This window comes from Selaginella moellendorffii, unplaced genomic scaffold (genome assembly GCF_000143415.4).
Source record: "Selaginella moellendorffii unplaced genomic scaffold, v1.0 SELMOscaffold_43, whole genome shotgun sequence".
Lineage (NCBI taxonomy): Eukaryota > Viridiplantae > Streptophyta > Lycopodiopsida > Selaginellales > Selaginellaceae > Selaginella > Selaginella moellendorffii.
In genome coordinates this window covers 1,170,951-1,191,345 of record NW_003314304.1, presented here as the reverse complement: position 1 = coordinate 1,191,345, position 20,395 = coordinate 1,170,951, and the positions used below count along the sequence as shown (strand labels likewise).

Sequence of the window (20,395 nt, the reverse complement as noted above, 5' to 3'; positions counted from 1 at the left end):
GTTTTCAGTGCCACGTCACCACGTCTCCTGACACGTCAGCAAATTTGAAAAGTGAGAATCTTAAAAAAAAAAAAGTGGGTTTTGTAGAGCTCGTCATTTCAAGGGAGTGTGGTAATGTGAAAGTGGATGTTGACACGTGGCACTCCTAGTTTTTGGCAAGTTTTTGTGCAGGGTGGCATTGCCATGTCAGCGACACGTCATCCTTCCATCCACGTCAGCGACATGTCATTCGTCCATCTCCACGTCAGCAACACGTCATTGACACGTAATCCGTCCATCCACGTCACAATTTCACCACGCGTCAGTGACACGTCATCGCTCCTTCCACGTCATTGACATGTCATCGGTCCATCCATGTCACAATTTCACCATGCGTCAGTGACACGTCATCGCTCCTTCCACGTCATTGACACATCATCATCCATCCACATCATAATTTCAATTTCAAAATTGAAAACTTTATAAATGAATAAAATAGAGAATTTGATTTCAGTTTGAAAGGTCTAGAGCAGCTGTACCTTGGTGACTTGACGTTCACAGTTGAAAACTTATTATCATACAACATTTAAAGTGTATAATATCTAAAACTAAGTACAAAGTGATGCGCGTTAACAGTTTATCGTCAACTTTTCCAACACTAATTTTACTTCATATAAACAACCTGGGTTTAAGGTTTAATAAGTGCACCTTACGAAGTAGCGCACACTACAATTATCGCCGTTTCAACCGTTTCCGTTTAAACAGTCTATGTTTAGGGTTTAGGGTTTAGGGTTTAGGGTTTACTGGCTGCACGCCGCACACTGCAATTATCACCATCTTTTTGTGGACTCAATTGTTTGTGTATAAACAGCCTAGGGTTAGGGTTAGGGTTTAGGGTTTAGGGTTTAGGGTTTAGCTGATTTGCCACACTACAGCTATACTCATAATACTTCCGACAAGTCAGCGGCATACTCCTGACACGTCAGCAAATGTTTTCAGTGCCACGTCACCACGTCTCCTGACACATCAGCAAATTTGAAAAGTGGGAATCCTAAAAAAAAAAAAAGTGGGTTTTGTAGAGCTCGTCGTTCGAAGGGAGTGTGGTCAGGTGAAAGCGGATGTTGACACGTGGCACTCCTATTTTTTGGCAAGTTTTTGTGCAAGGTGGCATCGCCATGTCAGTGACACGTCATCCTTCCATCCACATCAGTGACACGTCATTCGTTCATCTCCACGTCAGGGACATGTCATCCGTCCATCCACGTCACAATTTCACCACGCGTCAGTGACACGTCATACACGTCATTGACACCTCATCCGTCCATTTTCAGAGTCAAATGTGTGCGTCTGAATAACGTAGCTTCAGGGTTTAGGGTTTACTGGCTACACGTTACAACCATTGTCATTTTTTTTTGACTTAGTTATCCTCCTCTCGGATTTAAGGTCGCATTATGAATAAGTGTATTGATGAGTTCTGATTTGAGTTTTTGTATCAAAATACTTCTTAAAATACGACGAACCTGATGTTGTTGTCGTATAGGCTGAAATAATACTTTGCATATAACACTTTGTAATCAGGTGTCCCGTGCTAACAAGTGTGTTATGGTTCTCTAGAAAAAAAAAGGAAATCAATTAAAAAGTAGGACACTTGGACTTCCCGAGTGGTCACCCAACCCAGTACTATTCAAGCCCAAGCACACTTAACTTTGGAGGTCTGATGGGATTCAGTGACCAGTACTGGTATGGTCCTACTCAGATGAAAATTGGCCTTTACAATCTCTTACTCATCAACTCTCAAGGATATTGTATTATCAGAAATTTAAAAAGACAAGTGAATGCCACATCAGCATGCTAGCTAACACACTCCCGACACATCAGTAGGGACTCCCGACACATCAGCAGGCACTCCCGACACATCAGCAGGCACTCCCGACACATCAGCATGCACTCCCGACATGTCAGCCAGCACACTCCCAACACGTCAACATGCACTCCCGACACGTCAGCATGCACTCCCAACACGTCAGCATGCACTCCCGACATGTCAGCATGCACTCCCGACAGGTCAGCCAGCACACTCCCGACACGTCAGCATGCACTCCCGACACGTCAGCCAGCACACTCCCGACACGTCAGCATGCACTCCCGACACGTCAGCATGCACTCCCGACACGTCAGCATGCACTCCCGACACATCAGCAGGGACTCCTGACACATCAGCCGACACACTCCTGCCACGTCAGCATGCCACATCAGCGGACAAATGGATGCATCCAGGCCGTTAATCGTGGAAAAAAAACAGGTGGACCAATCCAGGCCGTTGGTTCTGCTTCAATCTGGACCGTCCATTTTTTAAAAATCCGCGATCCCCGCCCTTTATGAAAACCATTTTTTTTTTTTTGTGGGGGAAACCATCCTGTGAGTTCCGGGACTCTCTCCCTCCTTCCAGTGCAAGGATTCCCGGCAGTACCAGGACTCCCTCCACCACCATCCCGCGAGCTCCAGGACTTCCCTCCACCCTCCAGTGGAAGGATTCCCAGTAGCACCGGGACTCCATATCCCGCGAGCTCCAGCACTCCCTCCACCTTCCAGTGGAAGTATTCCCGCGAGCTCCAGGATTTTCCTCCATACTGTGGAAGGATTCCCAGAAGTTCTGGGACTCCATCCACCATCCAGTGTAAGAATTCCCGGAAGCTCCAGGACTTCCCTCCACCACTCTATGGAAGAATTCCCGGAAGCTCCAGGACTTCCCTCCACCCCGCTGTGGAAGAATTCCCGGAAGCTCCAGGACTTCCCTCCACCCCGCTGTGGAAGAATTCCCGGAAGCTCCGGGACTCCATCCACCACGCTGTGGAAGGATTTCCTGAGCTCCGGGACTCCGTCCACCATTCAGTGGAAGGATTTCCTGAGCTCCAGGACTTCCATCCACCATTCAGTGGAAGGATTTCCTGAGCTCCAGGACTTCCCTCCACCATACAGTGGAAGGAAATTCCTGATCTCCAGGAATTCCCTCCACCATCCAGTGCAAGAATTCCCAGAAACTCCGGGAATTCCCTCCACCATCCAGTGGAAGAATTCCCAGAAACTCCGGGAATTCCCTCCACAATCCAGTGGAAGAATTCCCAGAAACTCCGGGAATTCCCTCCACCATGCAGTGGAAGGAATTCCTCAGCTCTAGGATTTCCCTCCACCATCCAGTGGAAGGATTTTCTGGAAACTGCAGGATTTCCATCCACCATCCAGTGGAAGGAAATTCCTGATCTCCAGGATTTCCCTCCACCACGCTGTGGAAGAATTCCTAGAAACTTCGGGAATTCCCTCCACCACACATTGGAAGAATTCCCAGAAACTCAGGAATTCCCTCCACCATCCAGTGGACGGATTTCCTGGAAACTCCAGGACTTCCCTCCACCACACTGTGGAAGAATTCCCAGAAACTCAGGAATTCCCTCCACCATCCAGTGGACGGATTTCCTGGAAACTCCAGGACTTCCCTCCACCACACTGTGGAAGAATTCCCAGAAACTCCGGGAATTCCCTCCACCATGCAGTGGAAGGAATTCCTGAATTCCAGGAATTCCCTCCACCATCCAGTGGAAGAATTCCCAGAAACTCCGGGAATTCAATCCACCATCCAGTGGAAGAATTCCTGGAAACTCCAGGACTTCCCTCCACCACGCTGTGGAAGAATTCCTAGAAACTCCGGGAATTCCCTCCACCACGCATTGGAAGAATTCCCAGAAACTCAGGAATTCCCTCCAGCATCCAGTGGAAGGAATTCCTGAATTCCAGGAATTCCCTCCACCATCCAGTGGAAGAATTCCCAGAAACTCCGGGAATTCAATCCACCATCCAGTGGAAGAATTCCTGGAAACTCTAGGACTTCCCTCCACCACGCTGTGGAAGAATTCCCAGAAACTCCGGGAATTCCCTCCACCACGCATTGGAAGAATTCCCAGAAACTCAGGAATTCCCTCCAGCATCCAGTGGAAGGAATGGTGTGGTGGTCACACCAGTTCCGACTCACTTCTTCCTTCATCTCTGCTATCGCGGAATTTACCTCGGATTTCATTTCCGCAACAGCCGCATTGAGCGGGCCGAAAAATCTTCTGTTGAAGACTTCCTGATTCACCAGAAGCACCTGATCTGCCTGGAGAGCTTTGGCCACTTCCTCCGGTGAAAACTGTACTGCTTTTCCACCTTGCTGCTGCTCCATACCTCGGATGGCGTTCATGAACATTGTTGCCGGAGACGATGGGCGCGGTTCTTCATTCCTATGCTGCTTTGGCTTGTCCTTGTCAAATTCCCTGCGCTCCGGGCATGGTCGCTTCTGCCCCTGCTCGTACCTCCTCATGAGTGATGTTGTGACGCCCTTGCGCTCCGTTCTTGCCTCTGCCTCTTGACCGTTCTTGGCGCTTATATCCCTCAGCCGATCCGAATATTCCTCAACCGTTTCCGGATCCACTCGGGTTTCGGCTCTGTGTTCCTGAGGCTTCTCGGATTCCTTCTCCTTGATTGGTCAGCTCAACGTCTCTCCTGCTGCCTGTTCCGTCTCACTGGAGCTTGCATAACTTACCAGTGGCTTTTTCTGCACCTCCTCTGCGTTTGGATCTCCTCGCTCCTCCTGCGATTTCTTCCCTAGCTCCTCTCAAGAGTCTGACAGCTGAATTGGCTCCGCAGGTTCGGCCTCCTTGTCCGGTTTCCAGCTTCGGGTTCGCACACCCGGAGTTCCTGCTCGCGCCTGTTTCCGCCTTGTTTTTGGTGTCTCCGGCTTCTTTCCTTTTGCTCTTCCTGTGAGTTTCAGCTTCTTCTTGGGCACCGGTGTATGTGCTGCTGCTGCTGTTACTGCTCGTTTTTGCCCCTTCAACTTTGGGGTCTCGTCCACCGATTCCTCGGGCTCATCCTCGGCTCCTTCTTCTGTCTCCTCTGTTTCTTCTTCGGCTGGGCAATCCATCCGAATCACCCGATCGAGCTGTGGTCTCCGGCTTGTTTCTGCGCCCATCCATGCCAATGCTTCGTAGAATGGTACCACACAGGTTTGCACCTGATCTGCTCCTCCTGCAATCGCCTCTACAGTAGTTTCTGTCTCCTTTTTCAGCCTCTGAAAAATGTAGGCCGCCACATCGATTGGGTCCCCGAACTGCAAAGCCTCGTACATGAACGTTATCGTTTTGGACACTGACGAGTTCGATTTTTTGACGTCCAATGCCGCCACCATGAATTTGAACACTGGCTTCAGATGATCGGGGACGTTTGATATCTGGAGGCCGTCCTTCCGATTGTACTTTCCGAGATTCTGGATGAATCTCGGATTGATGTCCCGACCCTGTGCGCTTCCGATCATCGAGTCGCCGAATGGAAGCCCCAATGCCTCCCGAAGGTTTTCTGCTGTGCTTTTGTACTGCCCAGAAGGCAGCTCAACGTACCCATTCTTCCACCTCCTGAGAAGACTGGCTCCGTGTGTCTCCTGATCATTGTTGATGGCTCGCTCTAGCCCTTCAAATCCCCTACTTCTTACCCAATCTCGGAAGCTCTGCTCGTGTCTCCCGGCCAGCCAGGTGAGTCTGGGGGCGTAGATCAGCGGCCTGAAGTTGTCCTCGCTCACACTCCTGAGTTCTGTGGCGGCTGTTGGCGTCCATTCTGAAATCCTCACCATTGTTGCGGCTGGGGTTAGAGTAAGCCGCCCTGAGTATTGGGTTTTGTTCCCCGAGCTTGGTTCGGAGTTCAAGTCCGTGCCTCGAATGTTTTTAGACTTAGTTGTTTTTCCGTTCCGGAGCCGTGGTATATCCGGATCTTGTCGCCGCGGTATATTCGGATTCACTTTCCGCGGTATATTCGGATTCACTTTCCGCGGTATATTCGGATCTTGTCGCCGCTGTCTGTCAGGATTATCTTTCCGCGATTCGATTCCGATGGCCTCAATTTTCCGAGTCTGCGGATTTGGTCTTCTAGTTTCTTGCTCGTCATCCTTTTCTATTGTAAAATATTTCTGCAGTTTGTTGAAGTTCACAGTTTCGAGTTCTTGACCATCTAATGTCGCCAGTTTGGCTGTTCCTGCCGCTGTGAATTCTTTAATCACAAATGGTCCCTGCCATGAGGTCTTCATTTTATTTCCGAGTTCTTCAACTTTTCCCCTGTACCAGAGGACTAAGTTGCCTTCTCGGATTTCATACTTCTTTTTCCGAACTTTTCGGTCATGCCGAGCTTTACGACGAGCTTGAATAGCTTCTATTGTCCATACTGCTCAAAGTCTTTCTTCACATAACTTGTCAAGCATAGCAAGCCTCTTTTTCACTCCTTCTTGGTTGATACTGAGTTCAACTGCTGTCCTGAGAGTTGGAACAACATATTCGAGTGGTGTCAGGGCTTCTAGCCCGAATGCTAGCCGAAATGGCGTCGTGTTGGTAGAGATTTTGTAGGCCATTCTGTACGCCCATAATGCGTCGTGAATTCTCTCATCCCAGTCTCTCAAGTGCGTAGCTGAGATCTTTTTCAGGATATTTTTCAACGTCTTGTTGGTTGATTCGGCCTGACCATTTCCTTGTGGATAATACGGTGTAGACGCCTTGTGCTTGATCATGAATTCCTGGGTTAGGATCTCCAGTGTTCTTTTGAGGAAATGAGTTCCTCTGTCGGTGACTATTTCTCTAGGAAGGCCATATCGGACAATAATGTATTCGTAAATAAATTTCGCTGTATTCCGAGCTGTAGCTTCTTTCAACGGCAATGCTTCGGCCCATTTTGTCATGTAATCTGTAGCAATCAGTACGTACTTGTTTCTCTTAGAACTCATCGTCAGTGGACCGACAAAGTCAAGTCCCCACCTTTGAAAAGGTTCCATTGCTGTTGTCGGATGTAGTTCCTGGAGAATTTTCTTCGGAGGTGGTTTAGTCCGTTGGCAGACATCACATTCTCTGCAATGCTTCTCCGCGTCTGCCCACAGGTTCGGCCACCATAGGCCTGCTTGTAGTACTTTTCTTGCTGTGATCTCACTGCCGAAATGTCCTCCGGATTTGCCTTCGTGAGCTTCGGATAGCAATTCCGATGTTTCGTCTTGCTCGACACATCGTCTTAGAACATTATCGATTCCAAGCTTGTATAATCTTCCTCCCACAACTGAATAAGGCCTTGTCCTCAAGGCAAATTGTCGTTTTTGGTCAGCTGTTGTGTAGTTGTCGGGTATGCTACCCGTCGTGAGGTAGTGTTGGATGTCCTGAAGCCAAGTCGGATTGTACGCCCGAATTGCTTTGACAGTTAATAGGTGAGCATCTGGGAAGTCATCGTTGGAGTATTTCAAGTCTTCGCCTGTCGTGATTCGGCTGAGATGATCAGCTTGTTCGTGTTGTCTTCCTGGTTTGTGAATAATTTCGAAATTGTATTCCTGAAGCAAAAGGAACCATCTTGCAATGTGTCCTGTCAACACTGGCTTGTTGAGTAAATGTAACAAGGCCTTATGATCGACCATGATTTTGACTCTATTGGCCAGTAGATAGTGCCTAAATTTTTGCAGAGCGTAAACCATTCCGAGCATTTCCTTTTCTGTGGTTGTATAGTTCATTTCGGCTGGGTTCAGCTGACGTCCGGCATAATATATCGGTCGGTCCTTCCCGTCGTCTTGAAGTTGGGAAAGTATGGCCCCGATTGCATAATCGGATGCGTCTACTTGGACAATGAATTCTCGTTTCCAATTCGGTTGAACAAGTATTGGTGCTCGCACCAAATGACTCTTGAGTGTTTGAAATGCTGTGTCGCACTCAGAAGTCCATTTAAATAGCTGTTGCTTCTTCAACAGGTCAGTTATCGGTTTACTGATCCGAGCGTAATCTCGGATGAACCGGCGGTGATATCCCATTTTTCCTAGAAATCTTCGGACTCCTGAGACTTCTGTTGGAGGTTCCATATTGAGAATGATCTCCGTTTTGGCTTTGTCTATTAGAATGTCATGTTCACAGACAACATGTCCGAGTAGAACTCCCGATTTTACGAAAAAGGTGCACTTCTCCGGATTTAGAGCGATGTTGTTGTCCCTGCACTTGTTGAAGCATTTTTGAAGGCATTCCAAGTGTCTTGCTTTGTTGCTGAAGACGCTGAAATCGTCCATAAAAACTCGCATAAAGTCTGTAAGGTATTCCTGAAAAGTCTCAGTTATAATTCTTTGGAATGTGAATGGAGCATTCGTAAGGCCGAATGGCATGCGCAAATATGCGTAAGCTCCCCACGGGCTGATGAAAGCTGTTTTATGTTGATCTTCTTCTGCGATGTGCACTTGGTTATAACCACTAAATCCGTCCAGAAATGAGTACATTTCATGTCCGGCAACTGAATCCAGTATCTCGTCTATGAATGGAATTGGAAATGTGTCGATGGTGGTGCTCTCGTTCAACTTCTTGTAATTGACACATATTCGTAGCTTGCCATTTTTCTTGGGCACGATTACTAGTGGTGATAGCCATCTAGCATTCTGTATCGGCCTGATGAATTGAGCCTCGAGGAGTTTGTCGAGTTCGGCTTTCACCCTTTCCTGGAAGTTCGGGTTCATTCGGTATGCTCTCTGTTTCTTTGGTGTTGCTCCTGGAATGAGTTGAATGCGATGAGTATACAACTCTGGGGGTATTCCTCGTAAATCTTTGTATGACCATGCGAAAATATCTTGGTTTCGTCGCAAAAGGTCGATAGCTTGTTGTTTGAAGTCGGAATCGAGTTCCTGAGCCATGAGAACATTTCGGGGCTGTTCGCTTGTCCCTATGTTCACTGTATCCAGATCTTCATTGACTTTGATTTTGTTTTGAAGCGTCTCTCCTTGTTTCACCAATGCTGGAGTTTTGTCAAGCTCTATTTTATGTTCTCGTGATTGTATTTGTTCGGGTTTGATATCCGGAATTTCACGTTGGCCGACCTTCGGCTGTGTTTTGGCGAATGCTTCGGATTGTGTTTTCGTATTTTGCGGCAGGATTCGTCTAAGGTCGACCTGCGTGATTGGTTGTAGTTCAGGATATGCCTGGAGTAGTTGGAGTTCTTCCATATCGTCCAATCCTTCGTGCCAGTCATATGGTTCTACATGTATCGGCTTGTTTGACTGAAGAATTCGTTTAGTACGTGTTGTCGATAACTGCGGTGCATCTGGATGCTGGCCTAGAGTTATCTTGTTACTTCCCCAAAAATGTAGAATGTCTGCACTGCGGAGCCATGTTCGGCCCAGTAGAACATCGTATCCGCCTTCGGCATCGGTCATCTTGAGGATGATGAAGTTGAGTCTGTACTTGTTTGCTTTGACTTGTATAGGTACATTTCGAATGATCCCGAATGGTCGGATTTGTCGCTGGTCAGCCATGATGACGTTAAATGGGGCTGGCTCGCATTGTCCCGTGCCTAGAGATTTGAAAGTGTTGTATTCCATGATATTTACTCCTGAGCCACCGTCGAGTATAGCTTCCACGGGTTTGTTTTTGCCGACAATAATATTGATGCATGGTGAATCTCCGTCATAGTCTCCAGGTTGTACCTCGGCTTGGAGTGCTTCGACTGTTGGCCGATCTTTCCTAGCGTTCGGCTGAGTCTGAGTAGCATTTAAGATTTGTTTGGTCAAGTATGGTGCAAGCTGAAGTATTTGTTGAAGTGTCAACGTAACTCCTTGCTGCAAAATCTGATTCACTATTTCAGTGTGTTCATCTTGTGTGAAAGGCTCGTAGCCTTGCGGTAATTCCTGGTCATTGATGTCGTTGATTTCGGGAGCCATGTTCCTGAGCTCCTCGGTAATCTCCTGAGTTTTTCGTTTCGCTTTCTTCCACTCCGAAGAGGAAATTTCCTCTACCTCCGGGTCGTTGTTATCTTCTGGCTCCGGTTCGGGTTGCCGAGCTCGCGCTCGGGTTATTGCCCGGGCTGTTGGCTGTTGTTCGTAATTCTCCTTTGTTCCGGTTTCTTGTGGTTCGGTGATTTCCACTGACCGACTTGTTGGTTGTTGAGGTCTATTTGGTGGACCTTGTGCTTGTTCTCGACCTTGATATTGTATCCTTTGTCCTAGAGGCTGTGGACGATTTGAATTCGCATTTCTCATATCTTGGTAGTTTTGCGGCTGTGGTTGTTGCATTCTCTCGTATTGAAGGTAAGTCGGAGCCTGGTCGTACGGTTGGCCTTGGTAACCTCGGTTAGTGTATTGCTGGCTGGATTGGCCATAAGGGCCATATGGTCGACGATAGTCATCTCTCCTCCGGTCATTTCGAGGTGGTCCTCGGTAGTTCCATGTGTTCCTCTCGTTTGGATACTGGGGCCGATCGTTCAGATGTGGGGGCCGATTGTTCAGATACGGAGGCCGATTGTCTCTTCGATTGAAATTGGATACTTGCTGCACCTCAGTGTACATTCTCTGTCGGCAAATCTGAGCTGTGTGTCCTTCTCGGTCACATATTTGACATCGTGGTACCTGGAATTTGCATTCGCTGGATGCGTGCCCTTCATTTTTGCATTTGGCACAAAATACTCCGGGTTTGAGTTCCGAATACTTCGTTTTGGTTTCCTTGTTTTTGCCTTTGAGCAATTTCTTGAGTATATTTGGGATAGAGTCCTCATTTGAGTCGTGACTCTTGTCTCTTTTTCTTTCCATATCTTCGTCTTCATCATTGTTGTTCATTTCGAAGAGATTTGGGTTGAATGCCTTCATCTGCCTATCAACGGCTATGGCAAACTCGCACATTTCTTGAACTCCAAACTTTGAAGTGGTTGTCTCATCATCAAGTGCCATTGCCGGTATGAGTGATGCAAAGTATTGTCGGTACCTTTTGAGCATTCCCCGAAAGTACCAGTTTCTTCGTCCTCTATCGGTTAAGAGTTCCGTGCATTTGGCTGCATGGTCGTTGAATCTTCGTGTGTATTCTTGGATGTCTTCATCTGGATCCTGTCTGATGTTTTTGAGGATCTCGAGGTGTTCTTTGGGTGTTCTCTGTGACTGATATCGAAGCTTGAAAGCTTTTATAATATCATCGTATTGCTTGTCTTTGTCTAAGGTGTAATACCAGTCGAGTGCTCTGTCTTTCAGTGTGTACTGAAAAAGTGTTTCTCGATAGGCTTCTTGGCCATTGATGGTAATGGCTTTGTTGTATTGTTGGAGGTGTCGATCTGGATCTTCACCTTTGGCACCTTGAAAAATCGGGTAAGAGACCGTTCGCCCATACGGTAAGTCAAACGTGAGCTCGACGTAAGCCCCGTTGGTTTTACGCTCTCCCTGGCTAAATTGTTTTTCAACTTCGGAATTGTTTTCCGGTTGTTGTTTTTGTGGATCTTCGGACTCAATGTCCTGCCTTGTATGTGTAATAGGTGTTGTCTGTGTTGATGTTCCAGCAGACTCTGCTGTTGATGCTTCCTGGGCTTCGGGTTGCGGGTGGTCAGACTCGTCTTCCGACTTGTGTTCTTCTTTTGCTTCGAATATTGTTGTATGTGTCAAGATTGGTGTCTCTTGAACAGTAGTCAGTTTTGTGAGTGGGCTGCTGATAAAGGGAAATTGATATCCTCTTGAGGATGATGCTTCGAATGGATTTAGTCCAGGAAACTCTGGACTCGGTGTCCGTCTATCGGGACTAAATTCTCGGATCTTGGGTATCGTATTTGAAGTCTGAGTCTGGCTGTCTTGTTGTCCGATCTTAGTGAATACTCGTTCGAGAATGTTTTCGCGTTGCTGTTGGAGTTGTGATTTTCTGGCAGATCTATCTTCTGCTCTTTTGTCTCTCTCTGCTTAATCGGGTCACCTTTGGCGAATGGTATTGAACTCATTCGGCTGCATGCTTCGGTTTCGGGTTGCTAAATCAAAGGTATTGTATCTGTATCGTTGATTGGTGTAGATCAGTACAAGTTTGTGGGGATCTACCACCATAATCACATCGTAAAGTGCTTTCTCAAGCTGTTCGAATGGCAAATTTGGAGGTGCTAACCAGCTCAGATCGTTTTCTGGTGTACAGACCAATCCTATCCTCTTGACAACATTGATTCGTTTTAGTCGAGAATAGAGATCTTGTGGTCTTGGTATAGGGGGACGTTGTGATGGTATAGGACGAACAATGATCGTCTGAGTGTCCCAATCAATGTTGATATTCGCTAAAGGAGAGCTAATGACCTCCTGAGTAATCAAAAGTCAGAGAGGGCTGCCGATATCTTGATATTCAATTGCGCATCTCGTGCGCTTCGGAAGTGGTTCCCGAGGGTCCTTCCATGCATTCAATCCTCGGTTCCACCTCAGGTTTGTTCCTGTAATTCTATGAGTTTTGGAGTCAATCCAACGGGCTGAGGCCCATACTCTTGTGTTAATGCTGTGTGGTAGCAGTCTTTGCTCTGAGCCTCCTCGGGCGGCAACAAACGTCGGATTTGCTGAAGAAAACCCAGAAAAAGCACAAGTATGAAGGTGGTAAATGCCCGTATACGTATATCACCGGGTCATAAAAGTACCACCAAGCTTTCTGAGCCAAGATTGTGAATTCTCTGTCTAAGTAGATTTTTTCAATCCAGCCGAGCTCAACTAGCAATCGGCAAGTGTAAAGGCTTGTTTTGTCTTGGCTTCCTATGTATTCTTGTGTATGGATCACTAATCCTTGTTCCACGACGGTCACTCCTCTGCTGGGAAGAGTATCAACTACAAATGAACAAATAATAGACATTTGCTTACATGAACACCGACTTTGATCACATTTTTACACCTTTTTTGTCACCAACTTGAGCAACATCATCTTATCCCCAGCATGAGACTTATTGACCACTACAGTCAGCTTCAGAATAACACTTCATCCAAAACCTTCTCGCATCCAAATCAATGCGTAACAAATCTTACTAAAAACCTTCACCTTCAATGACTTCAAAGCCCACAAGAGTGTTTTCTGATGGAAAACATTACAACATGTGTTTGGGAATTACGCAAGCAGCATGGTGTCATGGAACTAGCATATACAAACTAGTTCTCCGGTACATTCTTCAGAATATTCTTAAAAAATATTCTGGCATCCTATGGAAGCTTCTCCAACAAGACTCCCTGAACAGTCTCAATCCTCTCCAAAGCTTCCAAGCGGTCCTCGTACATCTCCAAAAGCTGCACGATACGAGCTTCAACATCTTAAAATGGATTAGTCTGCTGGAAGGTACTCTTTCAAAAAGTTGGCATCTCTAATTCCGGTGGCATGATTGGCTCAACTCCATAAACCAATTGATAAAGAGTGAAACCTTTTGTCAATTTGAATATGTGCGGAATGCAAAAAGAGCTGGGCTAAGCATCCATGTCCAATCACCTTCCCTTGTTGAAGAATTTGATTCTATGTGCTGGCAACTCAAAGCCCATGCCTTTGCATCCCTCCAACGTCCTGGCCAACAATAACCCGTAGTGAGAATTTTCCAAGCTGTGCCTGCTGTTGCAAAGTGTCATCCACAAATGCCATTGTGAAACAACTACAGTAGTCGTGTTCGATCCTCGTCTTCCACTACTCTTTTCAGGACACCATCTTTCCACCGGAAGAACAAGAGTCCATCTAGAAATGTGTAGTTCCTAGCCAACTTTGCTAAATGCTGCTTTAGCTCCACAACAGTTTCCCTTTCTGGAACATCGCTTGTGGTCAGAAATGTCACCACTCCTGCAAGTTCCTCATCCAAACTAATGTGTTCCACCCTACTGAAACCCTCTTCCTTAACCAGCTCCAGTATCACCACCTTTGTTACTTAGTTCCCCTGTTGAAGTCCCTTCTTTGACAAAGTTTTCACTGCCTCCAAATCTCCCCGCTCAACATGCTGGATCTGAAAAAGCTCAAATTTTGCCATTAATTCAAGGACTTTCTCATGTAATCGTACCAGATTCGGTTTAAGAATACGAAACAGACCTCGCACTTGTCATCAGTTAACCGAATCATTCTATGGCATTTTTCTAAAGTCAAAGACAACCACTGTGCCACCTCATGGCCCATCATGTTAATAGCAGTACCACTATCCACTAAACAACCAGTCAGCCAATAACCATGCACTATGACATCTACCACAGGAGCTTGCTCATCTACATCCGATGCCACATCAACTACACTAACCGCTAACTTCCTTGGTGTTAGTCATGTGTTTACCCCTGCCTGAACCTCCACCCGAAGCTTGGGATACATTGCTGACAGTTGTGGAATTGAAATATCTGCTTTGACTTTACGCAGATCCACAACCATGGAATATGGTCCAGCACCTTGACCAATTGCCATATCCTTCAAACTAATCTGCCTCTTAGAAGCTCTTTGTAACTCACTATGCAGAGTGAGGAGTGTGGCCTTTCCTCCACCCGTGGCTCTTCTTCCATTACCAAGGCATGACTTACAAATCTTTCTTTGGAAGACACTAAAAAAGTTAGTCAAACTAGAGCAAATTACCTTCTTGAGTGCGTGACTAGCAATTGGATGAGGCCAAGGCTTGCAGGAGAAAGATTAACTTACCGTCATGGAATAGGGGAGAGAATGATAGAATGAAGCTTCAAGAGTGGTTCAACCATAGCTTCATAGTTTTTATTACTATGCCTTCTTAGAGTTTACTAGATGCTATTTTTTTGCTGAAAGGAATTAGGTACTATTGTATATGTCATACTCATACCTATTCATGACCTTTTGGTCTGAATTTCATTTCTTGATCCATTAATTTATATTGTATTAATAGTGAACAACTTCTTTCAGTGCAAGGGATGGCTACATGTGTAAATATGATGAGCACATAGAAGTTATGTAAAACTTTTGATTACTATTTTTTAGCCATCAGCACAAAATGACTTATGCTCATTAAACTTATCTTTTAGCAATATTCAAAAATTAAGTGCCAAAAAAATCCTACTATGCATTTCTCTTGTGCTTGATTAGTAGAGCTTAGATATCATGCTTAAGCAAGAAATATAAACACTATGGAGCCTTATTAATAGCTACTTTTACAAAATTAATTATGCAAAGGGGTTGATTTCCAAGTAATGCCATGTTCCAACTCCACAGTAACTTTTCATGATAACAATATTTTACATATTTATTGTCAACCAAAAAAAGAGGTTGTTTATTCCCAATCAAGATAGTTTGATCAAGCTATAAATATATTGCAATATTACAGCTTGGCAACTTACATGTTATGGTCATGTTGATGTTGATGAATGGTTCCATAAATCAATTTTCAAAATAAATACAACAATCAACTTAAATGCAAAGAAATAAATTTAATATTATTTAATAAAATTATTAGTGAGTAAGCAGCTTTCTAATGCTCAGTGGAGAAGGATTTGACAAGCAAGAAATACATATTGTTATTTATTGAGTCTTCTAATTCCTTACATATACTCTTGCAAAAAGTGATATTTGGTTTTTTTGTACTTAAAAGTTTACATACAAAAAAGGAATTTGTTATATTTGCAAATATAGTGAATATTCTTAATGCCACCATATTGAAATCCTGGTGCTCCTCGATTGTTCAAAGATCCAAAGGAAATCCAATGTAACGAATTGCTCTAGTGCAAGCAATGGATCCCACAACCTATGGCATAAGCTATTGTGGTCCCAAGCAATGGCAGTTTAATTTAAGTTGACACTAGATTAATGTAGAGGATATTGGGATCTTGAATATTGAAAAGAACGATCAAAACTTTGTAAGTAAAATTTGATAATTTTACACTATTCTATCAGATAGGACACTACTTAAGAACTTCCAAAAGCTTCTCCCAAGGATCTCGTTAAACAAGAGCTCAAAATGGTATAAAATTTCTTTGTATCATCTCAGTCAAACATATGTTGTGTGGCACCACAGGAAATGTCCATGCATGAGCTTTGTTTTTCATTGTCTGAAGTAAGTGGTCTCACTTCCCACAATCACGCGTTTTGGACCCCGAAAAGCATGGAAGTTTCCTTCGCAGCAGCTGCTCAGGATGGCGCTGGGATTTTGCAGCAAGTTTTGGAGCTTGCTCTTGTCAACCGAGAAGACCTTTGGATCGACCTGTAGAATCTCAACTTTCTTGAGCTGCTTGTAGTCGCAGTAATTCACCCGCCACTCTGGGACGAGCTGATTCTCAAGCTGCTTCTGGAGGTTCACCATGCCTGAAAGCTTGGTTACTTGAGGCGAGCATCGTCAAGAAAACGATCAACCAAGAGATGAAATACCTGGTGGAAATGGTGTCAAGTTGACAATGCCCCTTCAAAGTTTTGTGTCGCCCGTGCTCTGGAAGCAGGTGAAGAAGAACAGCGGCAGTGAGCATATGACGAGACAAATGGTGGCGTGGAATCATAAAAAATTGCATGGTGCTGGGGAGGAGCACCAGTACCGGTTCTCACAAGAAAACAGCGTCTTAAGATCATCTCTGGAGAAAAGCGGGAAAGCCTTCATTTCTCGCCGCGGCCAACGAACAATTACATACGTTTTCCCGAGTGAAACTGACGCGGCGGAGTGCAAGAGGAGAGAAGAAGCAAGCAATCCATGTCCATTGGCCTCTGGAGCAACAAAAAGGAGACAGGGATTGTCAGGAAATCTACATGAAAAGAGGCTGTCATAAGTTACACAGTTATACACTGTCAACACGAGTAACTTATGCGAGCGAAAGGGAAATGAAAGAATCACTTGAGCATGGAAGGAAGTGAGGCACGTACTCTTTCTGGAAGTGGAACGTTTTGTTTCGTCGGAGTCCCGATTTCTGGCGCAAGAAAACTGAAAGAATCACAAGCTCAGAACCACGAGAGCAAAGACCAAACAAACCAAGCTTACTCTTGAAAGGGGACGAAGAGGAGAAGAATAACGAAAGGAGCCAAGCTTGGATTCGAGAGAGCTTGTCCGAGTTCTCGAGGTGAGAGCCCTTTGCTCACTCAAAAGTTTGGAGCCTTCCCTCTGGAGTTTGCAATGGAGGTGGTGGTCGCATTTTATATTCTGGGTGGCCGACTAGAGAAAGACAAGACATGGAAGAATAATGGTGTGCTAATTGCCCGCCCATCATCAAAGAGGGGTATAAGGGTGAGACTTTGCTTTGAATCACTGGATATGCAGCTCGGGATATGCTGAGAGAAGTCCCACATACCATGGAGAATGAAAGAAGACAAAAGAAATGCATTTTAGCTTATACTTTTCAGATTATACCTTGCCAGATTCTGCACGATTCTTCGCTAAGAAAGCCAAAACTTCACTCGAGATCCACTCGAGGTATAGAAACTCTGAAAAGGAATTTGTGTGGAGTGATGGAGCTCTTGAATGTTCTCTGCAGATTGCTATGAAGGAGCTGCGTGAACGAAAGATCGGCAATACCGAATATGCTCCAGTATGAACGCTATGGAGAGACAGATCCGCTTAATAAGTCTTTAATAATCCACTCCAAACGGTAGAGTCTCTTGCGACAAGACGAGGGTATGTTTATGGTGGTTGCTGTAGAACAGGGTGACATCAGGATCAAACCAGACCAAACGCGAGAGAAGGTTCTCACTCACCTGATTTGCAAAGCGCGTGTCCCAAGAACGCCAGGTCTCTCATACTTACTTTGTTGGAATTCCCCACAGCCGCCAGCCCCCTCGTTGTTTTCTTGCTCCTTCCTGGAAGAGCAATCCAATGCTGCTTGTAATGGAGCGGAACAATCGTACGCTCATCGTAGCTGCATATACAGACAGCCGCCAGCCTCCTCGTTGTTTTCTTGCTCCTTCCTGGAAGAGCAATCCAATGCTGCTTGTAATGGAGCGGAACAATCGTACGCTCATCGTAGCTGCATATACAGAGACGATGGAAAATCTGGCGACGTAGCCATAAACCCTAGCTACAAAACCTCCTCAAAATCTTGGCCAGCAGTGAATATGCCATGGAAGTTTGAGGTTCGATTTCCATGACGCGCTGCGCCACGCGCGCGCCTCTCTCCATGTCGCAAGCAACCGTACAGCTCCCCAGGAGCGTACGGTACTCGACGATCCCCGGCTCGAATCCCATCCCCTTGTCCACGAATTCCTCTGCCTCCTCGAGCCGCCCGGATCGCCCAAGAACATCCACGATCGAGCAGTGGTGATCGGGCGTGATCTTGACGCCGAATTCGAGCACGATCGATGCGCAACCGTCCCAGATGCCGCATTCTCGATCGCCACCACCGCCGTGACTGCACAGGAAGAGCATGTTGGTGAATGTGACATCGTTGGGTCTCACTCCCTCGAGGATCATGGCGCGGTAGAGCTCGAAGCCGGAGCTCCAATCGCCATGCTTGGCCATGGCGGCGATCATCGCGTTCCAGGAGACGAGATTCCTGGAGCCTCCCAGATCGTTAAACGCGCGCTTGGCATCGATCAAGCTCCCGCATTTGCTGTACATGTCGAGCAGCGCAGTGCCCACCACGACATCGGATTGAAATCCACAGGCTAGAACATCGCAGTGGACGGATCTTCCTCTGGAGAGAAGACCCAATCGAGCAATCGATCCAAGAACGCTGGCGAAAGTCACCTCGTCGGGCTTGGATCCATCCAAGTCCATCCGGCAAAAGTAATCCACGGCCTCCATGCTCGTGTGTTCTTGCTGCGAGAAAGCCGTGATCATCGCTGTCCAGGCCACCACATCTCTTGATCTCATCCCAGAGAAAACTGCCATCGCGTCGCGCACGCAGCCGAATTTGCAGTACATGATCACCAAGCTCGTTGCGAGCTCCATCTCCGTCTCTAGAACGATCCCAGCAGCGATGATCTGCTCGAAAATCCTCCTTCCGTGCAAGATATCCTTGCAAATCGTCACCAAGCTCACGAAAGTGATCTTGTCAGCCTTCAATCCTTCCAAGCTCATCCTGTTGTAGATCCGTAAAACCTCGTCACTGCTACTGCCATCTCGATCTCCTTGACTCGCCCAAGCAGCGATCATCGAATTCCAGGAAGAGACCGTTCGTCTCCCTTCCATGCTCTCGAAGATCGCCATCGCTTCCTCGATGCTCCCACACTTGGCGTACATGAGCAGTAGACCGTTCTCCACTGCCACCTCTCTCTCAAATTCCGAGCTGCGAATCCTCTCGTGGATCCATCTTCCCTGCTCGAGATCGCACAGGGTCGAGCAGGCATCAATCAGCGCGATGAAAGTGATCCTATTCGGCTCCACATCCATTCTCTCCCGGAAGAGCTCCAGCGCCTGCGAGCTCATCCCGGCCAAGATATAAGCCGCGATGATCGAGTTCCAGGAGATCACGTCCCTGTTCTTGGCATCCAATCCATCGAACAAGCGCTTGGCATCACCCACGCAGTAGCACTTGCCATACATCCCGATCAGACTGTTGGCCACCAGGAGGTCCGATTCCAATCCCAGCTCCACGGCTCTGGCATGGATCTCCCGGCCTCGATCGAGATCCCCCAAGCTAGCGCACGCTTTCGCTGCCAGAATGAGCGTGATCTTGTCAGGCACGGGATGCTCGACGTAGAACTCCAGCGCGCTCGCAAAATCTCCACACTGGGAAAATGCTGCAATAATCGCGTTCCAAGACACTGGATTCTTGTTCTTGATCCGGCGAAACACGCATCTAGCCTCATCGATTCGGCCGCATTTGCTGTACATGGTGACGAGATTGTTGGCGACGATCACGTCGGATTCGGCGCCTTGCTCGAGCACGCAGTCGTGGATCGCCTTGCCCGCTTGGAAACACTGCAGCTCCGAGCAAATCCCCGCGATGGATGCGAAGGCGACGCAATCCGGCCTCACTCCCTCGAGAACCATGGCGTGATAGATCTGGATCGCCTGCCTGTGATGCCCACAATCGGCAAACGCCCCGAGCATGATCGTCCAGGAGAAGACGTTCTTGCGATGGATCTGATCGAAGGCCGCTTTGGCATCGGCGATGGAGCCACATTTGCCATACATCCGGACCAGGAGATTTCCCAGGAACGTCTTGCCGCTCTTGCCACTGGCGAGGATGTGAGCGTGGATGTATCGCCCCTGCGAGAGCGATTTGGATCTCTCGCATTCGCGGAGGAGCGTGGCGTAGACATCGTTGTCGAGCTCGAGATCTTTGTGGCCTAGCCTGGCCAAGACGCTCGGATCGATCGATTGCGGGAGCAGCCCACTCCCCGTTTTTGGTAGCGTAGCTCTGGAGATCATGCATTCTTTCACCTTGGGTTTAGGGTTTAGTTGGCCACAAATGGCTGTACACAATCAACAAACATTGCTTTGCACCACCATTGCTTGTGCCATAGGTTGCTGGATCCTTTGCTTGCACTGCTTATATACTGGATTTCCTTGGATCTTTGAACGATCGAGGAGCACTGCAAGGCATGGCCAAGGATTCCCTTGCTCTAAGATTTTACTATGGTAAGTGGTGTAGTGAGTGGTAAGAATTTGCAAATATGGTAAATTCCAGGCAGGATACAATAGAGGTTCCACATGTATTTTTGGCTTCTACATTGAGCATTAGGAAGTTTTTTATTTAGTAAATAATGCTATTAAATAATCTCTCAACTTTCTAATCCAT

At 46.7% G+C, this 20,395-nt stretch overlaps 1 protein-coding gene and 1 pseudogene across 1 annotated transcript; both read right to left on the bottom strand.

The window, feature by feature from the left end:
* Window positions 1–1,615: 1,615 nt before the first annotated feature.
* LOC112349904 lies at window positions 1,616–1,733 on the bottom strand (annotated as a pseudogene).
* Window positions 1,734–17,724: 15,991 nt separating this feature from the next.
* On the bottom strand, window positions 17,725–20,025 carry LOC9646843 (pentatricopeptide repeat-containing protein At3g03580). The gene has a single exon (XM_024684972.1). The coding sequence runs from the start codon at window positions 20,023–20,025 to the stop codon at window positions 17,725–17,727; it is 2,301 nt and encodes a 766-aa protein (XP_024540740.1).
* Window positions 20,026–20,395: the final 370 nt, after the last annotated feature.